Here is a 24,832-nt window from a genome sequence, read left to right on the forward strand (position 1 = left end):
GGGGTAGTACTGATTATTAATTATTATTAATAATAATAATTTGTTTTACGGTAGCACTGAGGAGCCCCATTGTGCTAGGCACTGTACAGATACCGAACCCTGCCTCAAAAAGCTTCCAATCTAAGGAACTTCCATCAGTCATCAGCTGCATAATTCTCAGAACAACCTTCGGGGCCAAGCTACAAGGTTTGCATTTGGATCGGAACTTTCCAAAACGGTTTTTTTGGGGGGGAGGGGCGGAGATGGCACTGAATCTAGGTTTGTGTAGTGGCCCTTGTGTAACGTCTGTGTACAACAAGAACCCCTGCTTTCCTTCTACATTAGCCTTGATATCTCATCACACACTCTTATTCATTATTCTTCTATCGTTCGACCCTATTCTCTCTCTTCTCTTTATTCTTCTCTCTTGTCTTTATTTATTTATTTATTTTCCTGGCATGTGCGTGTGTGTGTGTCTCCCTTTATTTCCTTGTCTTTTCAGAATTTTACCTTGACACTCTGCAATGGGAAATGAATTAACTTCTTCTCCACTAATACCATCCCTCCCCCCAATCCAGTTCTTTAGGGAAAAAGACAATGATGAGAGGCGCAGTAATCAAAGTGGACTGCAAACAAACAAACAAAGAAAAAAACCCTCTTAATGTAATGGAAGGGTACAGAATGCCATGGGCATAAACAAGTAATAACCACCGCTGACAACAAGCAAACTGATTCGGTACCAGATTGCTGACTCTCAATTGACCTGCACTCGATTCAGCGGTTATTTTACCTGAAGGTGAAGTAGGACCGCAGAAAGGAAAGTGGATTAGTATTAATTATTTGTATTGCAGTAGCACTGGCAGGTCACACCCAGAATCAGGATTGCAGTGTACTGGTTGCTGTACATAGGCCTTGTGAAAGCTAACTGCAGCCCCAAAGAGCTTACAATATACAGACAACAGCTGGGAGGGGAGATAGAAGCACAGAGAGTGGACATGACTTGCCCAAACTCATGAAGCAGATCAGCGTCAGAACTGGTGACGGAGCTCAGGTCTCCTGACTCTCAGCCCATGCTCTGTGCACTAGACCAGTGGTTCTCAAAGCCAGTCTGCCGCTTGTTCAGCGAAAGTCCCTTGGCCTGCGCCGCTTCCCGCAGCCCCCATTGGCCTGGAATGGTGAACCGCGGCCAGTGGGAGCCCCGATCGGCCGAACCTGCGGACGTGGCAGGTAAACAAACCGGTCTGGCCCGCCAGGGGCTTTCCCTGAACAAGCGGCGGACTGGCTTTGAGAACCACTGCACTAGACCACCCTGTCTTTCCATGCCTTCCAGTGGAGGATGAGCTAGGAAGGCAGAGAGAGCACAGATGTGAGGTGTGGTGTGTGAGGAGGTTTGGTAGTGGAGATTTACGACGCTGTGTCTTGGAGAAGCTTCCAGGAGAACAAAGACTTCCTTCAGCTGGTTGGGTATCGATCTTTCCCGTGAATAGCATAGAGAAGATCTTCCAAGAAAGGGAGGGGTGGGTCTTTCCAAAGGCATCAGAGAGTCCTCGTGAAGCTAGTTGTCACGGTTACAAGGGGGACAAGAGGCCAAGAGTTTCAAAAGTGGCTAGTGACTTCAGGCAACCAATCTGAGATGCCTGATTTTCAGAGGGGAGGGTGCTCAGCACTATCTGACAGCCAAGGCCCTTTAGGGCCTCTCAGGTTGGGTAGCCACAATCATTGAGGCCTAAGCTCCTACCTTCCATTGAAACCTCTGCAGATCTGGGCCTAAGTGATAGACTGATCGAGTCACTGGTCACCTCTGAAAACCTTGGCCCGGATTGTCTCCCTCTAGGCTCAATGGGCTGGGGAAAGGTGGTGCTGGAGAAGCAAGTCATTCCCTCGGGGATTCTAACCAGATTGTAGGCCATTCCCCTTTGGTGAGCTAGCCACAGGCTGGCTGAGGGTCCCATCAGAGGACTTGCAAGCCGGACCCACTGAGCAAGGGTCCCACAGTGGAGAAGTTATCTTTATAGCTCAGTGGCTGCCAAAGTGCTCCGGCCTTCGAGACAACGGCTTGCCCTGCTGCTGGGGTTTGCAGGGCAGCTACTTAGCCATGGAAGGTACAGCTATAAAATAACAACAGAGAAAAGCCCTGGGGAAGGGGCGGTGTCAGTTAACACCCTGGCTCTGTCTGCCCCCCACTCCTACCCCCCCCCGAGGGGCAGGTGAGGACTGAGTACCATGGAAGGAAAAGAGCGAGCAAAGCAGGGAAAACTCCATCCTCATCATATTTACTGAACAGCACTGAGTTATGACTGGAGGCCAAGATCTGGCTTCAGGCGATTGCCTAAATCATTTAGGAGCTGACAAGGGAGGGAGGGGGAAGAATGTTCTTGTAATTCTTCAGTCTGAGGTACATTAAGGAGCCATAAGCCATGTCGAGAGCTTGAATTACATTAGAGAGATTATCCTGTTACAGTTCATAATCCTGGATAATATACCATCCTGCAGCACACCTGCCAATGATAAATCTCACCCCGTAATGGGGCAGTCGTGACCCTGGCGGTCCTGCGGACCCTCCTGGCATAGAGCGGTAACTCCATGCAGACAGATGGAGTCAGGAGGGAGAGCACATGGAAATAACCACCTGGCAGTTGTGTCTCTGCCGGGGGAAATTCATATCCTCCCGGCCCCTAAATATTCGGAGCAGGCTGCAACTCGCCACGCCCGACGGGGATGCGAGTTGGCCATTGGGAGCTGTCAGGTGCCAATTTGCCAGGCTGGGCTGTAAGGGACTCTAGCCCTTCAAGTGATAGACAGAGGGACTTTAGGAGAGTTGTATTTCCAGTGTGGGGCAGAGGAATGCTGAAATCGCCTCCTCCCCAAATGGCAAGCAGTGTGGTACCCCCCGACAGATGCTCTGGGGCTCCACAGGTGACATTTAGAAAGTGCCTCTTGCCAGGCCCTGCATGAGATGGGGAGATGAGCCCTGACTGTGGATGCAATTTCATGGGGAAAGTGTGGTACCTATCCTTGGGGAGAGGCATTACCCACCCACAGAGGTGCCCGTCCCTCGCTGAGGGAGGAACTGGCCCCCTACGTGAAATGTGTGACTGAATCCCAAATGAGAGGGATGCACGCCTTTAATCAGAGAAGATACCCTGCCCTTTCTGAGATTACTGTGAGGGGCTTATCAGCCCCAGCCTAGTGAGTCACCAAGCTCCCACTAAAATCCCTCCTTAGAGCTCATCCGTGAAAAAGTGTTGCGGGATCAGGCCCTCGGAGTTGGACTTAATAGGTGGGACATGGGCACTCGGCCCTAATGGGTGGACATAGGGAGGGGGCGGCAGGGGAGACCTTGCTGAGGCAGAGAGCCGAACGCCCCAGCACAGCAATCATACTAATGAAGGCTGCTGGAGGCAGGCCGTACCCCTGCCTGTGTGTTGGGAGCCTAGGGCGTGGGTATTTCCGCCCCTCGCTGGCTCCGTAGAAGCTAGAGGTCACCAAACTGGTGCACAGGTTAGCTGCAAAGCGTTCACCTTCCTGGAAGCCAGCTGGATTTTGACACCATTGATTACTGCCCTGGCTCTCTCCTGGGTGTCCAGAGTGCAAGGCTGGGGCCCCTGGCTGCCGTCCATTGCTCTGGCTGCCCATTTTCATTTCTGGTGGACGTTTGCTTCTTCCTCTCATTCCCTGGGCACTATGGAGCAACTCCAGATTCTGCCCTCTCCTCGCCTACTGGGCCCTCCCCTTGCCAGGCTTAACCCTGGCTCCTTTGCATGGGATCTCCATCCCCCCGGCTCACTCTCCAACTCTGCCCTTTCCCATTTGCCTGTCTGTCTTGGCTCGGTCATCTCTGGGCCACGGCCCCCTTTTCTAGGGAATATAGCTTCCTCCTGGCTAACAAATCCCCTTTGTTCCATGTCTCGCATTCTGCTTCCAACCCAACCTGTACTTTGCCCTCAAGGCTATAAATCCTGGGGTCCTCCTTAACCCAGGATTGACCATGCCCACCTCACAGATGGGATTTTGTCCCTACCTTGGAGCCCACTCTGCCTTTTCCATGTCTTGGCTATTGCAATTCCCCCCTGTACGGTCTCCCTAAATCGTCTGGGGTGAAATTCTTGCTCCACTGAAACCAATGAGAGCTTGGCCATTGACTTCAAAAGAGGCCAGAATTTCACCTCTGCTCTTTAAACATTAGAGGCCAAATCCTTAGCTGGTGTAAACAGGTTGTAACTCCATTGAAGTCAGTGAACTACACTGATTTAAACCAGCATCAGAGTGGAGACCAGGAGGCTGGGTGACAGTGTCACTCCAGGAAATGGGACTCTTTTGCCCTCTGTCATCTTCATTAGCTTCCTGTCTCTCTCCAAACCCACCCCTTCAGCTCTCTGCGTGGCCTTGCTCTGCACGCCTGTACCCCTCTGCCTTTGTAATCACCCACTTCCATGCCCGTGGCTCGTGTGAATTCTTGCCGCAAATAAGCTGGCTTCCGGCCCACACAGCCAAAGTAAATCCATGGTGCCCCACTTTGTATCCGCACTGGAGATAACCTGCACCAGCCTGTACGACCCTACAGCATACTGATCTACTTCCACTGATTACTTAGTCTAAAGAAAGAGCCTTTATATTGTGTCAGGGATTTGCAGTTTCCCCTATGGCCATGGCAGATACTTGACACAGCCTCTTCTCTCAGCCTTGTGTGTTTTGTTTAAGTGCCTCTAGATAAAGCCCTTTTATCACTTTAAGAGCTCTGTTGCCCTGGTTTCTTACCCTGGCCTGAAGGCCATTTTTTTCCACCCTCTCAGCTTTGACCTCAGGTTCAAGAGTGCTGGACCTCCCCAGTTTAAAGAAGAACTTGACAGCAGGCGCTGCAGGGAGTGTGGGAAAGACCCAGGCAAAGACTCCTGCCCCACATTTTCATGGGGATGGTGGAGCACAAGGGAAATGAACCTGTTTGTCCAGGAGCAGATTCTTAACCAAATAGGACAGCGGGAAGGGGAGAAATTTAATGGGAGAGAAGAATCCCAGCCCTGCCTTTACTATTCTCTCTTTCCTTCCTTATTTCTTCTGTCCTTCCTTTCCTTTTTGTCTCTTTTTCTTCTTCTGCCTCCCTTCTTTATTCCTCCCTCCCTGTTTTCCCCCTCCTCCTCTCTCTCTCTCTCTTCCCCCCCCAAGCTGCGCCTCTCTTCCCCTCTTTTTCTCACCCTTGGTTTGCTTCCCCGCTCCCCTCTCTCTTTCTCCCCCTGCGGCTTGCCAACTGCCAGCAGATGACATCTCCTTTCATGTTTGGGGCTGAGCAGAGGCTCTGAATGTTCGTTTGATTCCGTTAAGATAATAGCTGGTTCACTGTCAGATGCAGACTGATCAGTTAAAACCTTAATCACTGCCTGTCTACTCACATGGCACTTATTTTTTAAGAGATTAATCCCCTATGCACTGCACCAGCATACATTCAGGGTGGAAAAAAAAAAGGGTGAGTTTTTATTATTATTTGATGCATTTACTATTTCTTTTCCTCTTTCCTTTCTCTCTCTCTCTCTCTTTTTTTTAACAGATCCCTTTTTAATGATGGCTGAGAAGTGCCTGACCTCCCCCCGTGGCAGGCCTCTCCCTCCCAACTCACGTAAAGGACACCAACTGAAGACCTTGGCTGAACCATTCCCACCTCTGGCTTGCAAAGTCGGGAGGGGGAATTTTGGGTAGGGAGGGAGTGTAGGCTAGTGCATAAGGCCCTGGTGGGCACACAGGAGACCTGGATTCTATTCCTGAGTGTTCTCCTCTCTATGCCTCAGTTTCCCCTCCCACCCTTTGCCTTGTCTATTTAGATTCGGGGCAGGGGCTGCCTTTTGCTATGTGTTTGTACAGAGGCCCACAAAATGCGGCCTCTAGGCCCTACTGTAATATTACTAATAAAAGTCATGGCCTTTTTAATTCCTCCATCTCCAGAAAAGGGGCTCAGGGTGGGAGTTTGAAAGTTGGGTGCCCAACTCCAAATGAGATTTGGGTTAGGCGCCTTTAACAATTCCAGGCTTACCCACAGCTGCATTAAACTACTTCCCCTAGGCAAGGAGTGTATTCCAGTTCCTGACTATAACACAATGGTACTGCTCTGTTCGCAGAGATTTGTAAAGCAGCAGCTCGGAGTTCTGGGTAACCACAGTCCCTCCCAAGTCCTGATGATGACATCAGGCCAGAAATTCCAGTATCTTCCCAAGAATTACTGGGATAATAACAAGCTTAGCTCTCCTATTGAATTAGGATTTGTGTTTTTAATTAAGACCAAATGCCTCATTCCCAATATCTGGAGAGCCCCAGAGCTTTGCCCAGCAAGTTGGCTGCTTTTCAGAAGCCTCAGCCCATTCATAAGACTTTCCACCAGGAGCAAAGGAAAAGAAAATGTGTAAGCACCTTGGGGTAGGTGTGGTGTATTGAAAACTGTGTTGGAATTAGAGGCTGTCACTTTAATTTGTAAGTGGTTTCCTGGTCCTGCTTGCAGGCTATGGGGCTCTGTAGGGAAGCATCAGATCAGAGCCAGTCTGCTAGGAGCCAGCGTGCAGCAAGTTAGGGTGAGTTGTGCCTCTCTGATGTAGGGTGCAGCCTGCTTTGTCTCGCTATGGTTTTAGTTCCTGCGTGTTAAAGGTCTGGATTTTAAGAAATAAAGTAGTGTTATGCTGCAACCTTCCTACAAGATTATTTTATGGTTTTATCTAACTTCTCTGTTTGAATTCCAGGAACTTAACAGTAGGGACCATGTCTTCTTCTGTGCTTTGGGAAGCACCTACCAGTCTGTTGGCACTTAGCAAATCATCACCATCATAAGCTTGCATGAACTGCAATGCCTGCTCTCAGGAGCGACTGTATCAATTGGATATGGGGCTCTGTTCTGATCAGATCACAAAGCTTCTCAGATCAAATGGGGGCAGGTTGCACATAAGATGTTTTTCTTCTCTCAGCAAGTTGTGCGGACTCCACCTGGGATCTGAGAGTTAAGCCAGGGCCTTTCTTTCTCTTGTAGCATTGCCATTTTCTCAATGTTGAGGTTTTGTTGAAAATTTTCATTACAAATGTAATTAGTACTTAACCCCCCCTGAAAATTATGTTGTTTTTAAACCATTTTTTTCAGCTCCACTCACCACTAATAAAGAAGCTGCAGGCCAAAGGTTGTTGTTGGCAGGGCTTAAATTCTCATAGAGTATTTCCTGGAGCCTCCCAGACCCTTCCTTCTCTAGCCCAGAGCTGTGGTAACAAGGATTTTTTTTAAAAATGAGTTTAGAGGAAAGAGGGTAAACCAACCTATTGCAAAGCATAAACTTAATGGAATTTACTTACTTTACTTCAACTTAATGGAAATTAGGAAGAAACTTTCTCTGGGGGCAGGTTATCCATAAATGCAGGGGCTCTTGTACCTTCCTCTGAAGCTAGATCCCTGGCCTGATCCAGTCTGACAATTCCTATGTTCCTAGGTGATGCCAGGATGGGCCAATATAATAATAAACTTAACTCTTATATGGCTCTTTTATCAGTAGATCTCAAAGCGCTTCCCAGTCTTTGTAATGTGCTCATCCTCACGCTAACCTCATGAGACAGGGTGGTGCTATTTTCTCCATTGCACAGGTGGGAAACTGAGGCACAGAGAGGCTAAATAACTTGCCCAGGGTCACACAGGGAGTCTGTAGCAGAGCAGGGAATTGACCCCACCCCAGGTCTCCCACGCCTTAGGCTAGGTGGAAATGAGAAAAAACAATGAGGGGGGCAGGGGGTGGCGCGGAAAGTTAATCACACTTCAAAAAGATTTGGTTGGAGCACTGAGTGAAGGGTCCCTTTGGTTGTTGTATAAGCAGGCCTGGCCATCCCCAAGGTCTATGAAACATCTGGTCACTGAGAGTATTAAAAGTGAGTATTGCAGTGTGTTAATCCAGCGACAAAGAGTTAATGACTCCAGAATGGATACATATAGGACTAGGGGGAGCCCAGATAAATTGTTATTTTCCTGCTGGGTTAGGCTGTTGCAATTCGTGTTTTAGTTTGTAACCCAGATGAATTAATTATTCTGGAGACTGGCTGTGCTGAAGAGTAGGCTGAGCCTTCAGTTGAAGTCTTTAAATCAAGACGGGGTTAAAAGATGCTATAACTCAACCACACGGTATTGGGCAGGATGTAGCAACCAATGCAGACGTTCTCTGCCCTCTGTTCTGCAGGAGATCAGACTAGAAAGGTGATCACAATAGTCCTTTCCAGCCTTAAGTATCTAGGAAAAGCTGGCTGTCTTTCAAAACAGTTAGATCGCTCCCTTTTATGGCATTTCTTTTCTTGATTTATTGACAGTTCAGCTGTGTATTTTGTGAAGGAGACCCAAGCCGCTGGTTTGTGGTAAAAACTATACCTTCACCCCAAATATTTTCTCCTGTATGTCTTGGGTTGCTAAAGTCTGTCTTAGTGCAGCCTGAAATCTTCTAGACTGCCATGCCCCAAGGAGCCTACCCCCCATTATCCCTATCAAACAAACTGCAACAGGCTCTTCCTGTTCCTGACCATGAAAAACTCTCAAGAGGCTGCAATGCCACTGGGTGCAAATCAGCTTGACATATGCAGGAACAATGACATCATTGAGATCACAACCTCTGAGCACGAGCACAAATGTATCATCATGCAGGACGAAGGCTCCCCCAGTGATGTGGTCATCATCCAGGAGGACATGGGTTTTGGTGCTGTAGCAGAGGTGGTGGAGGCAGAGACGGGGCACCTGACACCCAGCCTCTTCCCAACCCCTGCCTGATCTGTTTGACTTCTCTGCATCTATACAGAATATAAAATCTATTTTCTAAAAACAAAAAACAACCCCCACAAGGTGCCTATCCAGGCTGTGCTAAGAGAACCCTCAGTAATTAAACAGAAACAACATCTATACACCTGATTCAATTAGCAAACCACCCTAACTTTCTAGCATTCCCAAAAGGCATCACTCCAGTCCTCCCTCATCAAAAGCTAGTGCCAAAAGGAAGCATAGCCTAAGGAGGCAGCCCTTTTATACTGTAGGATTAGAGTCATGTGCTCTCTAATCCCTTAAAGGTACATACCCAGATTTCACTCAAAATGAAAAATCGTCACATCATCTCCATATGTGTTCCTTTATATTCTGAACAGAAGCTGAAAAACTTCTCTCCCTTTTAAACAGGGTGAGGGGTGGTGGCGGAGTGTCAAAGTGCTTTACTACCCTCCTGATCACTGTGAGTTTGAGTCTTGCTCAATCTCAAACGGAGAGGCTACCCAGCTGCTAAAATTGTGCCAGATCCATTTGGTGACGGTGGCTGGAGATGATACTGGCTACATTGCTGATGAAACTGACATGCCTTAAATTCCAAAGCCTGGTTAGACCTGAAAAATACTGATGACACAATTATTCAATTAATTGTTGGTCATATTAATTATTGTTATTATTCAAGCTTTGGTCATCGCTCCACAGCTGGGTTAAATTGCATTTTGTACTTAAAGCAGGACTTAATAAATAATAGTAATGAATTAATATGTTAGGTGCTTATCTGGCCTCCATTCCCATAGTGCCTGAGCACCTAACACTTACTCCATTTATCCTCGCGCTCTTGCTGTGAGGTAGAGCAGGGCTATTGTCCCCATGTTACAGATGGGAAACTGAGGCACAGAGAGATGGCGTGACTTTCCCCAAGGAAGCCAATGACAGAGCAGGGAATTGGACCTAAGTCTTCAAGTCTGAACCCTGACCACTAGACAACCATCCTTCCTCCCCTCTTCCAAGGATCGCAAGCGCTTTACAAACATTAACGAATGACTCTTCACATAGTAGGTGTGAGCTCTATTTTATAGACAGAAAACTGAAGCACAGAGAGAATAAACAGCTTAGCCAAGGTCACGCAGGGAGTGAGTGGCAGGGCAGAGCCATGCCTTGAACCCACCTCTCCTGCACCCAGGCTACTGCCTTAATCCCACTTTCCTCTTACCACGAAGAGAAATATACAGGGAGTGACAGACTGACCAGCTGAGCCTCCAGGCGACACTTCCCACAGACTGTTGCTGAGGCACACAATGAAAATGATAAATTTCCTGGTGGAAAATATATGGCACCTTGTTCTCCACTTGTGTAGCTGTGAAGAGCTGGGGATAAAGTTTATAAAGGCCCTTTCCCTCTAAGGGGATAAATCCTCCAGCAAGGAGCAGAGAACAACCAGAAACCCCTTGACCCTGGCTGAAATCCCCGAGTCAACAAGTGGTCAAGCAGAGGTCAAGAGGCCAGCAAGCCCTTTTTCTACCCAGGCACATCTGCTGATGAGCAGCCTAGCAGACAGCAATCGCCAGAAAGGTGCAGTATTGATCGAACTGCCAGCCTCCAATGCTTCTTCCCCCAGACAGTAGCAATTATTATAATCAAGCAGTTGACTCCAATTACGCCTTCCTCTCATTACGGCCGAGGGGATGGATGCAGCCACAGCAGCACAGGGAAAGTTTGCAGCCATGTCGCCTTTGCAGATCTTAATCTAAAATGACAGGGTGTGACACGGGGGGCTGGTGACCTTTCCAACCTTCAGCTGTTCGTGTGGCAACAATTTCCAGCACCAAATTACACCCAGGCAGGGCTTGATTGGAGGTTCAAGACAGCGGGAGAAGGAGAAGCCATTAAAGGACTGCAACATTCTTCACAGCCCTATTTAAATACAATTTACATTCCAGCCTCTGCTGTTTGCACATTGTTAATTGCATCTTGTTCCTTATTTCATTTTATATTGGAAGGGATTAATTATATTAATTATTATTATTATTTATTTTATTATTTTGCGCTGTTGTTTTTCAGAGGGAGGTTTTTCTAGGGGGCTGTCGATCTCAAACTACAGTTATATTTCCTGGGAGGGAAAATAGATTTAATAGAGTTTAAAGCCAGGAGGGACCAATAGATCATCCAGTCTGGTCTCTTGTCTAATGTGGGCCAGAGAATTTCCCCCAGCTATTCCTGAATTGAGCCCAGTAACTTGTGTTTGATGAAAGCATCCTCCAGAAAGGCACCCAGGCCCAGACCTGCAAAAGTATCTAAGTGCTTAACCACTCTTGAAGTCAAAATACTTTTGAGGATCTGGGTCCCGGTCTTCATCTGATGACATCAAGAGATGGAGGATCCACCAGTTCTCCTGGTAGTTTAATCCAATGGTTAATCACCATCAAATGGTGACTGGATTTTAGGAGTTTGACTGGGGCCGTGCTGGACAGAGGGGTCAATTGTACAATTTGGATCCAGATTACTCTTTGTAGGACGGTAGCACTTGGAGGCCCCATCTGAAATCAGGGCCCCCTTGTGCTGGGTGCTATGCATCCCCCTTGTGCTGGGTGCTATGCATACACATAATAAGAGACAGTCCCTGCCCTGAAGAGTTTACGCTCCAAATGGACATGACAAAGGAAGAACTGCTATTTCCATTTTACAGGTGGGGAAACTGAGGCCCACAGAGGCCCCCCCATTTTGCCAGTGCCACGGTTAACAGAGGGTTTCCTTTTCCACTGCTGTTGGTCCCTGTGCTTAGACCAACCTGATGTCCACCTGCTCAGTTTTTGAGAGAAACACAGGTTCAGTCTCCAGCGCCTTTCCCCAGTCCTATACCAGCGATCTACATGGCTCTTTGTGTAGCAATGCCTGCTGGGTGCTCATGGGGTAACTTGTGAAAGAAGTTACATTGCATCTCCGTTTCAAAGCAGGGTAAAGTTGACTACAGACTTGCTATGGGAAAGTTTCACCAGTGTAAGTTATGGTGCAAATTGAAACTGTTTTAAAGTAATGCAAAAAGCAGTGCAGACACTCTTATTTCCATTTAAGAGTGGCTTTGTTTGTTTGTTTGTTTAAGTTAAATCAAAATAAGCCATTCAAACTGAATTAAGGGCATCCATACAGCATTTTGCACTACTTTAAATGGGTTTAAAGGCTGATTCAAGTTATATCAGTGCAGTGATCTCCAGTGAGTAAACCCTAAATCCTGTGGACATTCTGGGAATAGATAACAGATCCATCTTTGCCTGGTGCTAAAGACTAGGCCAAATGCAAATCTGATGTAAGCAGATGCAACACAACTGACTTTCACAGCTGAATTTGGCCCATCTCCCTACCTAGGAAGGCACTGTACACTTGTGTAAATGACTCCACAAGGTGCAGGACAAGGAAGAATGAAGCCCACAGTTTCTAAACTCCTTTAAAACACAGTCCACATTAGAAACCTTGCAGTGTTGTAATTAAATTGATTGAAAATGTAGACATGTTTAGACTGTTTTAAATCACGCTTAAACAAGTTTAGCTTAATCCAGCACTTTACTGAATTAACCTGAATCAGTCTGAACATGATTTAAAAGTATCTATGTTGGGGGTTTCCAGGGGTGCCCCTAAATTATCCCCATTTTACTGGGAAACTGAGGCACACAGAGTCTAAGGGTAAGTCTACTCTACAAGCACTGCAACTAAGCTGCTGTAGCCCTGTAACATAGCCACTTACTGCGGTGACGGAAGGCATTTTTCCATCTCGAGTAAATCCATCCCCTCAGGAGGCAGTAGCTAGGTCTACACTGGGGGCTAGGTTGACCCTAATGATGTTGCCTTGGTTGTGAATTTTTTGACAGCCCTGCATGATGAGGCTAGGTCAGCCTATGTTTTAGGTGTAGACCAGGTCTAAGTGATTTGCCCACGGTCACAAAGGAAGTCTGTGGCAGAGGTGGGAATTGAACCCAGGTTTCCCAGGCCTGCTTCTGACTTAAATTACACCAGTGTTGACAATTCTCACCACTTGTGGTGTTTCTTCTTAAAGCCCCAGCTCCTGAAGTCAGGTGGCTACATGGGGGTTTCAGGCAGCTTTCACTTTTTTTTAAAAAAGGATGTTCCTAGCCCACGTGGTAGTGAAGTAAAGCTTGAAAACGTGATCCCCTAAAGTCTCAAAAATCAGAAAAGAACTGTCTTTAAACGTCCTGATTTTTTAGCCGGTAATAAGATTTGGGGGGGGGGGGGGAGCTGACTCATGATTTCAGAAAGCTTGTGGTTGGGAATATGGGTGCCACCCCTGGAAAGACTCAATGGGGCCTGGTTCTCATTTATACTAAAGCCCCTTTACACCGATCGGGCAGCACACAGGGGCTTTGAAGTGGGTGCAGTGCAAAGAGCCCATAGCGTGAACAAGAACAAGGCCCAGTTGATCCCAGGACGGCTGCTCTGCATCCACTCCAGCCCTAGGGAGGTCTGAATCAGACATAGGCTTGGTAACACTGCTCAGACAAGCTCCCTTAAAAGCGTACTGGTAACTCCACAACCTGCTGCTGTTCCCCAGCCCTTGGAGCCATTATCATGGCGCTCTTTCCCCCGCCCTCCGCATCATGTGTGCTCCTCCCTCCCAGCCCGTTCCCGTTCTTGCTCAACACAAAGCAGCACCGCAGAAGCATGCGGCGGGTTTGAAAGCCCCCTGAAAGCAGGTAGAGCCATATGTGCAAGGGCTCCTACCTCCTCCAAGAAGGGGAGGAGGGTGGGGGGAGATCGGTTTACATAAGTACTTTGCCATGTGAAGAAATAATTTAGCGGTATTAATAGAGGTTAAAGTTTCCCAGGAATCTAAAACAGGCCCCTCAGCCACAGGTGGGTTCTTTCACTCACAGGGATGGAGAGCGTAACCTGATTCCCACGAGGGAATGAGAGACAGAGGGTGATGGGAGGCAGAGACTGCACCATAATTTGCATTGTGCAAAGAGGGTGTGGTGGGTCCCACTCGCATGCCAGATGATTTATTGCAGCCAAAGATAGGCCTTGAAACAAAGGCTTTGCCAGGGGACCAGCAGGCTAACCCCCCATGCTGTCCACAGGGAGGGGAGGGGAGTGGGAAGAGTCAGAGACGTGGGGAAATGGGTTGCTGGTCATAAATGAGCTGGAAGTTGGGTTCCCAATTAGGATTGGATTGGGAACTAAAAGGAAAACTTGGCTGAGGTTAGAAAGGGATTTGTGCAAGAATACACAGCAGAAATACACGTGCGCCCTGAGTACACAGAGAACACACACACTGAGCACGTACATACCGACTGAGTATACACATAACATACATCCACTCACTGAGCCTGCACAGAACACGTGACACTGAACACCCACACACAACACACACACATCCACAGACTGAGCCTGCACAGAACACACACAGCATGCACATACACAGACTGAACATGTGCACAACACATCCATACACTGAGCGTGCTCAGACCACACACCCACACACTAAGCACACATAAACTACAGCAAACATATAGACCATAAACAACTGATGCTCTCAGCTGCAGAATCCAACGCAGAATCCTGCTCTTCTTCCACAGAATGCAAAGACTGATCCCCTGCCATGATTCATAGGCCACCCTATTATCTCCCAGGACTCGATCACTGCTAAATTAATAAAATAATGAACCGAGAAAAAGAGTTAGAAATAAGTGATTAGGGATCTTAAATCACATTGTGTAGAACCTTTTATAACACTGACATTCTAGAACACAGAGCCTTTCAGGACACCGTGAATTCTAGAACTTTCAAAAAGCTTTCAAAGTTACATGGGTTCCAGACCATGGCCTCTAAAGCCACATGAGGCCACGAGTCTCAGCTGATGGAAATTGATGCAGCTCCTTTGTCTTCCTTTACCCTAGCTGAGGATCTGGTCCCTTGACTTCAATGGAGCTATGCTGATTTACACCCGCTGAGAATCGGGTCCTTGGGTTCTAGACCGTAGAACCTTTTCAGACTTGTGGTAATTCCATTCAGGAAGGGAGCTAGAGAAAAACAAAAATAATTGCTCATGCAGTTTTTTCCCCCCCATAGAAAACGTTTTTCCAGACATTTTTTCCAGACAGCCCATATAAAATATTAAAAATATTCTCCAGACTCCATAAAACTTACATGTTTCCTGGGTTCTCCCATGAGCTATTAAAAAACTGGAGTCCCTCCCTCAAGAGTTTGAAGTGTGGCCATGGGCAGGAGAGTGATTCTGTAAAAATGGCCCCGACTGATTTAATAGACTGGCTCCCTTTGCTTCTCCAGAGACCTACCTGCTAACTTTGGTGGGGAAAATAAAATGCAACCGCAGAGTCAGTCCAGCTAGTGGGGAGTGACCACGATTTAGAAAAGTGACTAGTGACTTAGGTTGCCCAGCTTGAGGCACTTCAAATGAGCCTCATTTTCAGATGGGTGGGCGCTCGGCACGATGTAATCTATAAACCAGGCCCCTTTTAGGTGTCTCAAGCTGGGCTCCAACCCAAAACTGGAAGCGCCTGAAAACACTGAAATTTTATTGGAAAACACAACAACCCCTGCCACCAGGTTTCTGGTTTTCAACAACAACAAAAAATATCAGGGGAAAATATAGATGAAAACAAATATTTTTTGTTCTCTTCAAAAATGTTTAGGAAAAACAAAGAAACATTTTGTTGACCCCGCTCTATTTCTGGAAAGTAGAACTAAACTTTACGCTCGTCTCAGGTTCACTGTTAGGGTGGGGCTCAGTGATTAATTACTGTTCCTTTGTACTCTGGTCGTGCCTGGAGGCCCACTCCAATGCCAGGGCCCCACTGAGCTAGGAGTTGCACAGACATGTAATGAGATACAGTCCCTGCCCCGTAAAGCTTGCTGTCTAAATAGACAAGCCAGGCGAGGAGCATGAATGGCAGGAAGAAACAGAATGTACAGCAGAGTAAATAATGTGCCGGTTTGCAAATGCCATATTAGACCAAATCGGATGCCTCCATTATCTACCAAGAGTCCACCTGTCCGTCTACAGTCGATCCCACCACTCAAGAACCAAACTGAGAGGACTATTTGTTGGACAGGAGGACAGAGGACAGACAAACACACAGGCAATCAGATAGTGTGGTATAAAAACCTGAGAATGACAGATCAGTTGGGTTCTATCTATCTACTTACCTACCCTAGATCCTTTTCTCTATCTGTATTTCATACCTCACTCATCCCCACACTATCTTGGGGCTACCTCCTACCACAGAATCCACCATAAAGCTTCTGCCATCAGCACTTCGCTATCAGTTTCACCCCTGATGCATAATGCAGAAGGGACTCCCGCTCACTTTCCCATACCGGTGCTGGCTGATAGGATCAAAACCTCATCTGTGCGTCGGTAAAGACAGCCGATGCAGCTCAAAAGACAAGCAGCGAGCTGGGGATCCAGCAAGTAACAAGGTGGCATTTTTACATCGCTGCTTTCCTAGCCTAGAACAGTGTTGGAATCAAAGGGACGTGTAATACCCTCTCTGGTTTACTTAAACATTAGTTTGTCTGGGGCGTGAACTTTGCCGGCTGAAGCTTCTGCAAAAAATGCTTAGCTCTTTTCTTTTCCTCTTCTCTTTTTTTAAAGCTTTCCCTTTCTCTCGCTGCTTGCTGCCCAGCTCTCCCCCACCCCAGAGCCTTCCAGAAGCACTGGCGTGTTCTCTAACCCAAGCATGAAACAATTCCACAGCCACCAATTGCGATGTTTCAGATAACATACGGAGAATGTAAATCCCGTCAGCAAGTGCAACGGCCATAAAAGGCTAAAATGGATTCCTGCGGATTAGAAATAAAACACAGAAAGGGCCCTGTTCTCTCAGTTTCTCCACCCCTAATCCCCCCCCTTTCCCGCCCTCCCCCCCACCTCCCCCTTTAAAAAATCTGTTGGAAATGTGAGGGTTATGGGGGGTTTTTTCCATCAACTTAAAAGAAAAATAAAATACATTCCAGGAAAAGGACTGCTGCTAAGAAAACTAAAACCAGAAAATGCTTAAAGATGTTTTAATGACTTAAACACAGGGCCGGGATTGTGTCTAAAAGTTTCCACATTTAAAAAAAAAAAACAAATTCAATATTAAATAACCCCCTTCCCTACTAACACTGCTGCTGGGTTTTTTTCCCTCTAACCCTCTGATTTAAGGTGCGTATTATTAACATGGCCGGTGTGAAGACACGAGGTTGCATTCAGCAGTGGGTACGCTCCCATTCCAAACCAAAAAGTTACTAGTGGAATTGCTTCTGCAACTGATGAAGCCCACGTGAGAGCAAGTCCAAGGCACTGTTAACAAGCAGCTGACAAGTTTTTACACTAGGAATTAGACCTTCATTTAGAGAGGGATTAGCTGAAATCTGCCCTCTAATTACAGAACCAGGCGAACTCCCAGATCCATGCTTGCTTTGTTCGGATGAGTGCACAAGGCTGCTCACCAGACAAAGACCCTGCATCCCGCCAGAGGTGTGGTTCAAGTCCAGTTTCACAGCCCTGGGATGAGCCGAGTGGGGTCAGTTCTCAGCTCCACTCTGAAGCCGCCCCGTGTAATTTGTCACGACTGGCAGTTTGTATTGCAGAGGGGCCCGGCTGCTGATCGGGCATGAAGGCTGAATTGAATCCTTTCATGGACTAGACAGTGTGGTCCCTCTAGGTCAGGGCTGAGGTTAGGGCAGGGCAGGGCATCGCAGCTGTCTGCTCTGGAGGCGTTTGGATATGTTCAAAATATGGTGTGGGGAAAGCCCTGTATTAAATGTTGGCTTTCCTGTCCATCCAGGGGAGACTCACTTCCTTATGTTAAAACCAACAGGGGAAAGTTAACACAGAGATATACTGTTTTCAAGGAAAAAAGTTGAGAAGCACTGGTTAAACCAACAAAATCGAGAGCCTTCAGAACAAGGAGTGAAACCCGGTCTTTAAATTGCTGCTTTGAGGCTGTATAAATTACTAGATTACAGCAGCATGCCAGCTCTGCTACAGTTAAAGTGATTAGATTAGATAATCTATAGATAGAGAGATAGAGAGATAGATAGATTAGATGATGTGGTGTATGGGGATAGATAGATAGATAGATAGATAGATAGATAGATAGATAGATAGATAGATAGATAGATGTGGTGTATGGGGATAGATAGATAGATAGATAGATAGATAGATTAGATGTGGTGTATGGGGATAGATAGATAGATAGATAGATTAGATTAGATAGGTGGATGGGGTGGATGGGGTTAGATAGATAAGATTTCAAAGCTAAATCTTCCTCAAAACTCACTCCTTCAAAGTCAACACAACAATTATTTCACACACAGACACACACGGATGCACACCCACACACGTACACACCTGAACAGGGCTGTTTTGTTGAGCTAACTCTGGCTCCTACAGCGCAGCAGGCCCCCAGCTCAGCCCTGTCCTGCCACTTTACAGGCATCCCCCGGCCCATCTCTGTAAGGTCCTTGAATGTCCCCCATCGCTGTATCTGAGCACCTCACTGTCTTCAGTGCATTTCTCCTCCTCACTAGCCTGGCAGGTAGGGTAGCACTCAGGCACCTGCTCAAGCTCACACAGGAAACAAGTGACTGCTCAGGGAATTGAATGGCTAACCCCTTAACAGCTGCTTTCCCATCTTTCTCTGTGCTTAATGCCCCAACTCAGCTCTGCCCTACAGCATTCCAGGAAAAACACTGCTCTCCCCTCTCTAACCCACCGCCCCCAGGTGCTCTGCTCCCTGCTCGGCCCTGAAAAAAAGAGCAAAGCCGCGAGGGTAAGAACAGAAAGGAAGCAGCTCGTCAGTCAGCCTGGGCAAGGCATAGGGCGTGAGATGAGATTGGGAAACGAAAAGAGCCAAGAGCTGGAAGGAGTGAAACAGTGCAAAGCTACAACATTGCCTGGAAGGGCACTCTAGAACTCATTGGTGTCATTTCCAGAACTGTCCTGCGTACAGTGTCCCTTCCCCACCCGAACTATACACCAGCTGCCCGCACTGTCCTACCATGCAATCATCTGAACCTGCTTGGTGCCAAGAGGCCACTGAAGTCCATGGGAGTTGAGGGTGTCTGGTAACTCCTTGGATCGGGCCATATCATAGCAACTAGAGCTGGTCAAAATCTCAATATGTCCATTAATATTCTCATTGAAATGTTGCTGGGTGTGGGGGGGAAATTCAAAGACATTTTCTCAAGATCCATCCCTATTTTCCAACCGTTTCTAACAGGAAAAGGATCTAGAATTCTTCCTGCTATAACACTGCCCTTCAGGATCTTGATGGAAAGAATTCTAGAATAATTATCCCTGCTTTTTCTATAGCCACCCAGATGCTAAGGGGAGTTTATCTAGATTTTGGGCCAAATCCTCAGCTGGAATAAATTGGCCTCGCTACAATGCTTTCAGTGGAGCTATGCTGATTTACACCAGCTGAGGATCTGGTCCTTTCTTTTTAAACATAGGTTGGCTGTGAAACCAACTTTGACAAACATTGGAGGAAAAAAGCAAAAGGCTTTTAGCTTCTTTTTTTCTTAAGTCAGTCCTGATGGGTAAAAGCTCTTCTCACAGCACTGGGAGATGGAAAGCGCCCCCCAGAGGAAGCCTGTGGAGGAAGCTTGGGTGGGAAGAATCCACTTGAAACTCAAACAAACAAGACTTTCATTCCTCAACACCTTTCTCTCCCCTACCCAAGGAATCTGAGCCCCGGTTCTAGATCACCCCCCAGGCTCCTACTGACAACCAGCCTCTTGCTCCATTTGAAGATTCATTCCTCTTTTAGGGGGGGGGGGGTGTGAGTGTGCATGCATCAGACCTCCCCAGACCTCAAAGACACACACACAGAGACTACTCACTTTCCAGGCATAGTTTCCATTGTATTCTTCCCAGATGAACTTCTAAAATGTGTGTGTTTTTTCCTTCTCTGAAAGAAAAAAAAAAAGGAGAAAGAAAGGCTTTTAGTAGGTTCATAAACCGACCCGTTGCCAAGTGGGCTATGTGCATGGAAGGGGGGAGCCAAGGGTCCTTAATCCGCCCAATTTTTGAGAAATAGAAGACATTCTAGTCATAATAAAATGTGTTTTACACTAGAGGGGGGGTGGGGAGACTTGGCTGGGCACCGCTGGCTTCTGAGCCCAAACAATGAGGTTAAGAAACATAACTGTAACGCATTAGTAAATTGACAATGAAATTGCAGTTACTTCACTGGCTCTTTATTAAATAAACACAGCCTGAAATGGACCTGTCTGCCCCGGAGGTATTTGTGTAGGGTTCATATTACTAACTCAACACTGCTGCTAACTCACACTCCGGAGCTGCACACCCTGGAGTGCAAACACATTCCAGAGCAGAACCCTGCAAGGTGGGGCTGACCTCGCTTTTCCCCTTGTCACTTTTTCCCTTTCGTTTAGACCCCAGATTTTATGGCCGTTGGCGGCTACCACGACATCATAGCCCAGAGCCGCAGCTCCTTTCAGGACCAATAGAATGAGAGGTGTGCGAACGAGCGTAGGCCAGCAGCACCTTCTTGGACAATTTCCCACCCACCCACAGTGCCCCTTTTCCTGCCCTGCTCCCAACCAAAGGTAAATATCCTTATTCCCCAGCACCCCTCCACACATCCTGCATAAAACTTTAGCCAGCTTCTACCCCACTCTCCTCCATCTACACAGAGACCTAACCATCCTCCCTACACGGACACACAGAGACCTAACCAACGACCATCCTCCCTGTACCGACACACAGAGACCTAATCAATGATCATCCGCCGTGTACTGACACACAGAGACCTAACCAACGACCATCCGCCCTGCACCAACACACAGAGACCTAACCAACGACCATCCTCCCTACACCGACACACAGAGACCTAACCAACGACCATCCTCCCTACACCGACACACAGAGACCTAACCAACGACCATCCTCCCTACACCGTCACACAGAGACCTAATCAATGATCATCCGCCGTTACTGACACACAGAGACCTAACCAACGACCATCCGCCCTGCACCAACACACAGAGACCTAACCAACGACCATCCTCCCTACACCGACACACAGAGACCTAACCAACGACCATCCTCCCTACACCGACACACAGAGACCTAACCAACGACCATCCTCCCTGTACCGACACACAGAGACCTAACCAACGACCATCCTCCCTACACCGTCACACAGAGACCTAATCAATGATCATCCGCCGTGTACTGACACACAGAGACCTAACCAACGACCATCCTCCCTGTACCGACACGCAGAGACCTAACCAACAACCACTTACGCTGCACCGACACACACAGCCCTAACCAACACCCATCCACCCTACACTGAGACACACAACCCTAACCAACAACCATCCATTCTGCATCAAGACACACAGCTCTAACCAGCAACCATCCACCACATACCAGCACACACAGCCCTAACCGACACTCATCCACTCCACACTGAGATACACAGCCCTAACCAACAACCATCCACCACGTACCTAACCAACAACCAGCCACTCCTCACTGACACATGTGGCCCTCACCAAGACCCATCCACTCCACACCGACATACAGACACCTAATTAACAACCATCCACTGTACATCAACATACACAGACCTAACCAACCATCCTGATCCCTGCAGCTACACATGCAACCTTATGAGGCAATCATAACCATCATAATTAAAGACACAACCTAAGTCAACAACCATTGACTCTAGGCCTACATGCACAGTCCTAACCATCTTTTACTCCTACACTTCCACACACAACCCTAGTTAAGAACCATCCAGCTGAAACCTATATGTACAACCCCAGCCAACTCCCACTCCTACCTGCACAGATAAGATACAGTCCTCCGTCCCTGCATCTACACACACAATAGGGAGCTAAGTTTGCTCAGCAGCTAACAGGCCCTGAATGGCTGCAGATGTCCTCTGGAGATGGGACACTCATGTTCATAGCATGTGAATGATGGAGATTTTCAGCTGCACCAGGGGTCTGTTGCAGTCTCTGCTGCCATCAGTTTGCTTGGCCTTGGGATGCTTGTCTCTTGGTTCCAAGATATCCCTCCTGTGGCGTCACGTCCTTTCAGGGAAGAATTCTGTTCCCATCGGTTGCTATAAGCAGAGAGCTATGCTCCCCTTCCATGCATGACACAACAAAGCAATGAGCTAAGGGCCCAATCTTGCTTCCATTGAAATCAACTGGACTTTTACTATTAATGGGAGCAGCATCTTAGAACAGATACAACAGAGAGCTATGAAATAATGAATGGCATAGAACAGAGGTTCCCAAACTGCAGTCTGCAGAACACTTACTGGTAGGTCTGGGGACAGCTGGCTGGTCACATGGTGCTGGCTCTTCACCCTTTCCAGGTGCCAGATTTAATTAAAATACGTCTAAACAAAATCCATATTAAATATGTTCTTAATAATGTTACATTTCCATGGAAGCAAATGGTGCAATTGGCACTGATTAATTAACCACCAGAATAAGGGGCATGGTAAATTTTCCATCACTTGGAGCGTCTAACCCAAGTTTGCAAAAAGAAAAGGAGTACTTGTGGCACCTTAGAGACTAACCAATTTATTTGAGCATAAGCTTTCGTGAGCTAAAGCTCACTTCATCGGATGCAAGTGAGCTGTAGCTCACGAAAGCTTATGCTCAAATAAATTGGTTAGTCTCTAAGGTGCCACAAGTCCTCCTTTTCTTTTTGCAAATACAGGCTAACATGGCTGTTACTCTGTAACCCAAGTTTGGATGTCTCTTTCTAAAAATGAATGCTATAAGTTACCGGGCTGAATGCAGGAACTGCGGGGTGAAATCCTTGGCTTGTGTTATGCAGGAGGTCAGATAAGATGGTCCTAATTGTTCTTTCTGGCCTGGACATGAAAGATGAAATCACAGGAAAGTGATGTCTTCTGGTTTGACAAGAGGATTTTAAATGTAAGGAAGTGAAAGAGAGTTAATTACTTCATCTAGGTGTACGTTCAGAAGGGTGCTCACCCCTCCACTCTATGCATTCTCAGCATAACTTTAATACAGCCTCAGTGCAGCGACACAATTCAGGGTAACTCTCCACCAGTGAGCCAGACAACAGAAAACTCAAGAAAGCCCCTTCCCACTCCAACAATTCCTGGGCTGAACAACTCCAGCACATTCTCAAAGGCCAGAGGAGTTTTGCAACACGCCCGGACGGTCATCAGAGAGGGGCTATTTCAGACCACTGGGGAGAGCGAATTCCAAAGCCACAGGTCTTTCACAGAGAACACCCTTCTTCTTTGTACGGTCCTGAGCACCTCTGCTCATCTCAGATGAGACAGGGAAGTTGGGGAGGTCTCTCAAGTAGGTGGGTCTCAATTCCTTTGCACAGCTCCACCTACGCTGGTCCTTTCAAAGATATACTGTGGATATAAAAACCATCAGAAGGGTAAAATGGTTCCTCACCTAGTCAAACAGAATTTTAAAAATTACAACGTGCCTACTAGTTCTAAAAGCTTCATCTTTCATCTGAGTCCAGCTCTGACAATGCCACCTTCCCTTAAAATTCAACATCAGCCTACTATCATGAAATGGCTGGAATGACACCAATGCCCTCTAGTGGAGGAGTCCAAAACTGCTCTCCAGTGTGTCAGAGACCCCATACTTCTAAAGAAGATTCTCCTTGAGTGGACGTGGTGCTTGTGCTTCCACAACAGCCAGATCTGCATTCTATCCTTGCTGTTCCCATAATGTTCAAAGTGACTATGGTGAGCAGCGCAGTGTCACGAATGTGTCGGTCTCAGTCATTCTCACACAGTCAATGTTGGGCTGACAGGCTGCGCTAGGCTGACATCAGGGATTGAACTGGGACCCTCCAGCAATACCCACATGAGTTGCTGTAGCTTGGGCTAGTGTTGTGTCTTTATGTCTTTTGCTTTTTATGCAACAAAACTATAGAGATACCACAGGGGCACAATTGGGGCCCAAATATCTGTGTTCACCAACTATACACAGATATGGCAAGCCTAGCTAAATACACACTGCTACTCTGGTTACTGGCGACGTCTAAAACACAGAACATGGTGAGCACCATTAGAGGGCTCACCAACTACTTAAAGGGACTCCATCCCATTCCCACACACCACAGCCAAGGAGCTAGAGTCAGCCTGTAATTGAGTCACAGTCTCGTAGATCAGGCACAGCGGGGGGCATGTAACACACACCAACCAATGGGCTACCTACATCATATTTTTTTCTCTCACTGAAGGCTTTACAGTCCCATTCCCTATGCGATGGTTTGTCCTCTGCTTTCAAAGAGCCTGGCATCTGTCCCTCCCTCCTTCCCTCCCCTATTTCCTAGGCATTCACTTGACATCTGGTAGGGAGGGATATAAGCAACCCAGTAATGAAACCTCACCCTATCTCTTTCCCGCCTGCCTGACAGAGAACAAGTCAGACCTGGGCCTCACCAATAAGTTTAAAAAAAACACACACACACACACACAACCCACAATCCAGCAGGTCAGACCATTTTAGCATATGTTCCTTTTATTTGTAGCAGACTGTTAATAATTAAGTGATGCCTTTCATACAGACATTTACAATAATTTAACCTTGCCCTCACTGTGTAATTTATTCTTTGCAGAAGCCAATAAAAATAAAGGCCCCGAGATTTCGTCTCTCTCTTTCCCTCTCTAAACGTACATATATATGTATCCAGAATAGTGTAATAGATTTCACATATTGTACCGTAGGTATCATTAAGGTAACAGAGCCAAGTGTCTCAGTTCATATGACTTTCTTTATAGGTGCCTCATAATCCACATAAAATTGAGCTTATGTTTCCCCTCCATCCCCTGTTTCTAAAACAAGAGGAAGGGCTCGCTCTCTCTCTTTCTCTTTTCCTTCTTGATTTTGGTCCTTGGTGAACTAAATTTAAAATTTTCTGTAGGAATTGCCAAACTGGAATAGACCAGAGGCCCATCTAGTACTGGATCCTGTCTCCAACAGCGGCAAGTATCAGATGTTTCAAAGAAATATGCAAGGAACACGCCATAATGGCCAATTATAGAATAACCTGCCTATCGAGGAAGAATCTTCCTAAGTTTGTGGGTGATC

At 47.0% G+C, this 24,832-nt stretch overlaps 1 protein-coding gene across 1 annotated transcript in view; it reads right to left on the reverse strand.

Annotated features, from left to right (window-relative positions):
* Positions 1 to 14,614: 14,614 nt before the first annotated feature.
* Positions 14,615 to 24,832, reverse strand: part of LOC311511203 (uncharacterized protein) — a 91,045-nt gene continuing 80,827 nt past the window's right edge. Inside the window, exons 3-4 of the mRNA XM_084611599.1 lie at positions 19,589 to 19,656; positions 14,615 to 14,757 (exon numbers count right to left, since the gene is read on the reverse strand). Of these exons, the coding sequence (XP_084467725.1) occupies positions 14,676 to 14,757; positions 19,589 to 19,656 (150 nt within the window). The 3' untranslated portion in view covers positions 14,615 to 14,675. The remainder of the gene's footprint in view (positions 14,758 to 19,588; positions 19,657 to 24,832) is intronic.

This window comes from Lepidochelys olivacea (assembly GCF_965140295.1).
Source record: "Lepidochelys olivacea isolate rLepOli2 genome assembly, chromosome: 21".
NCBI lineage: Eukaryota > Metazoa > Chordata > Testudines > Cheloniidae > Lepidochelys > Lepidochelys olivacea.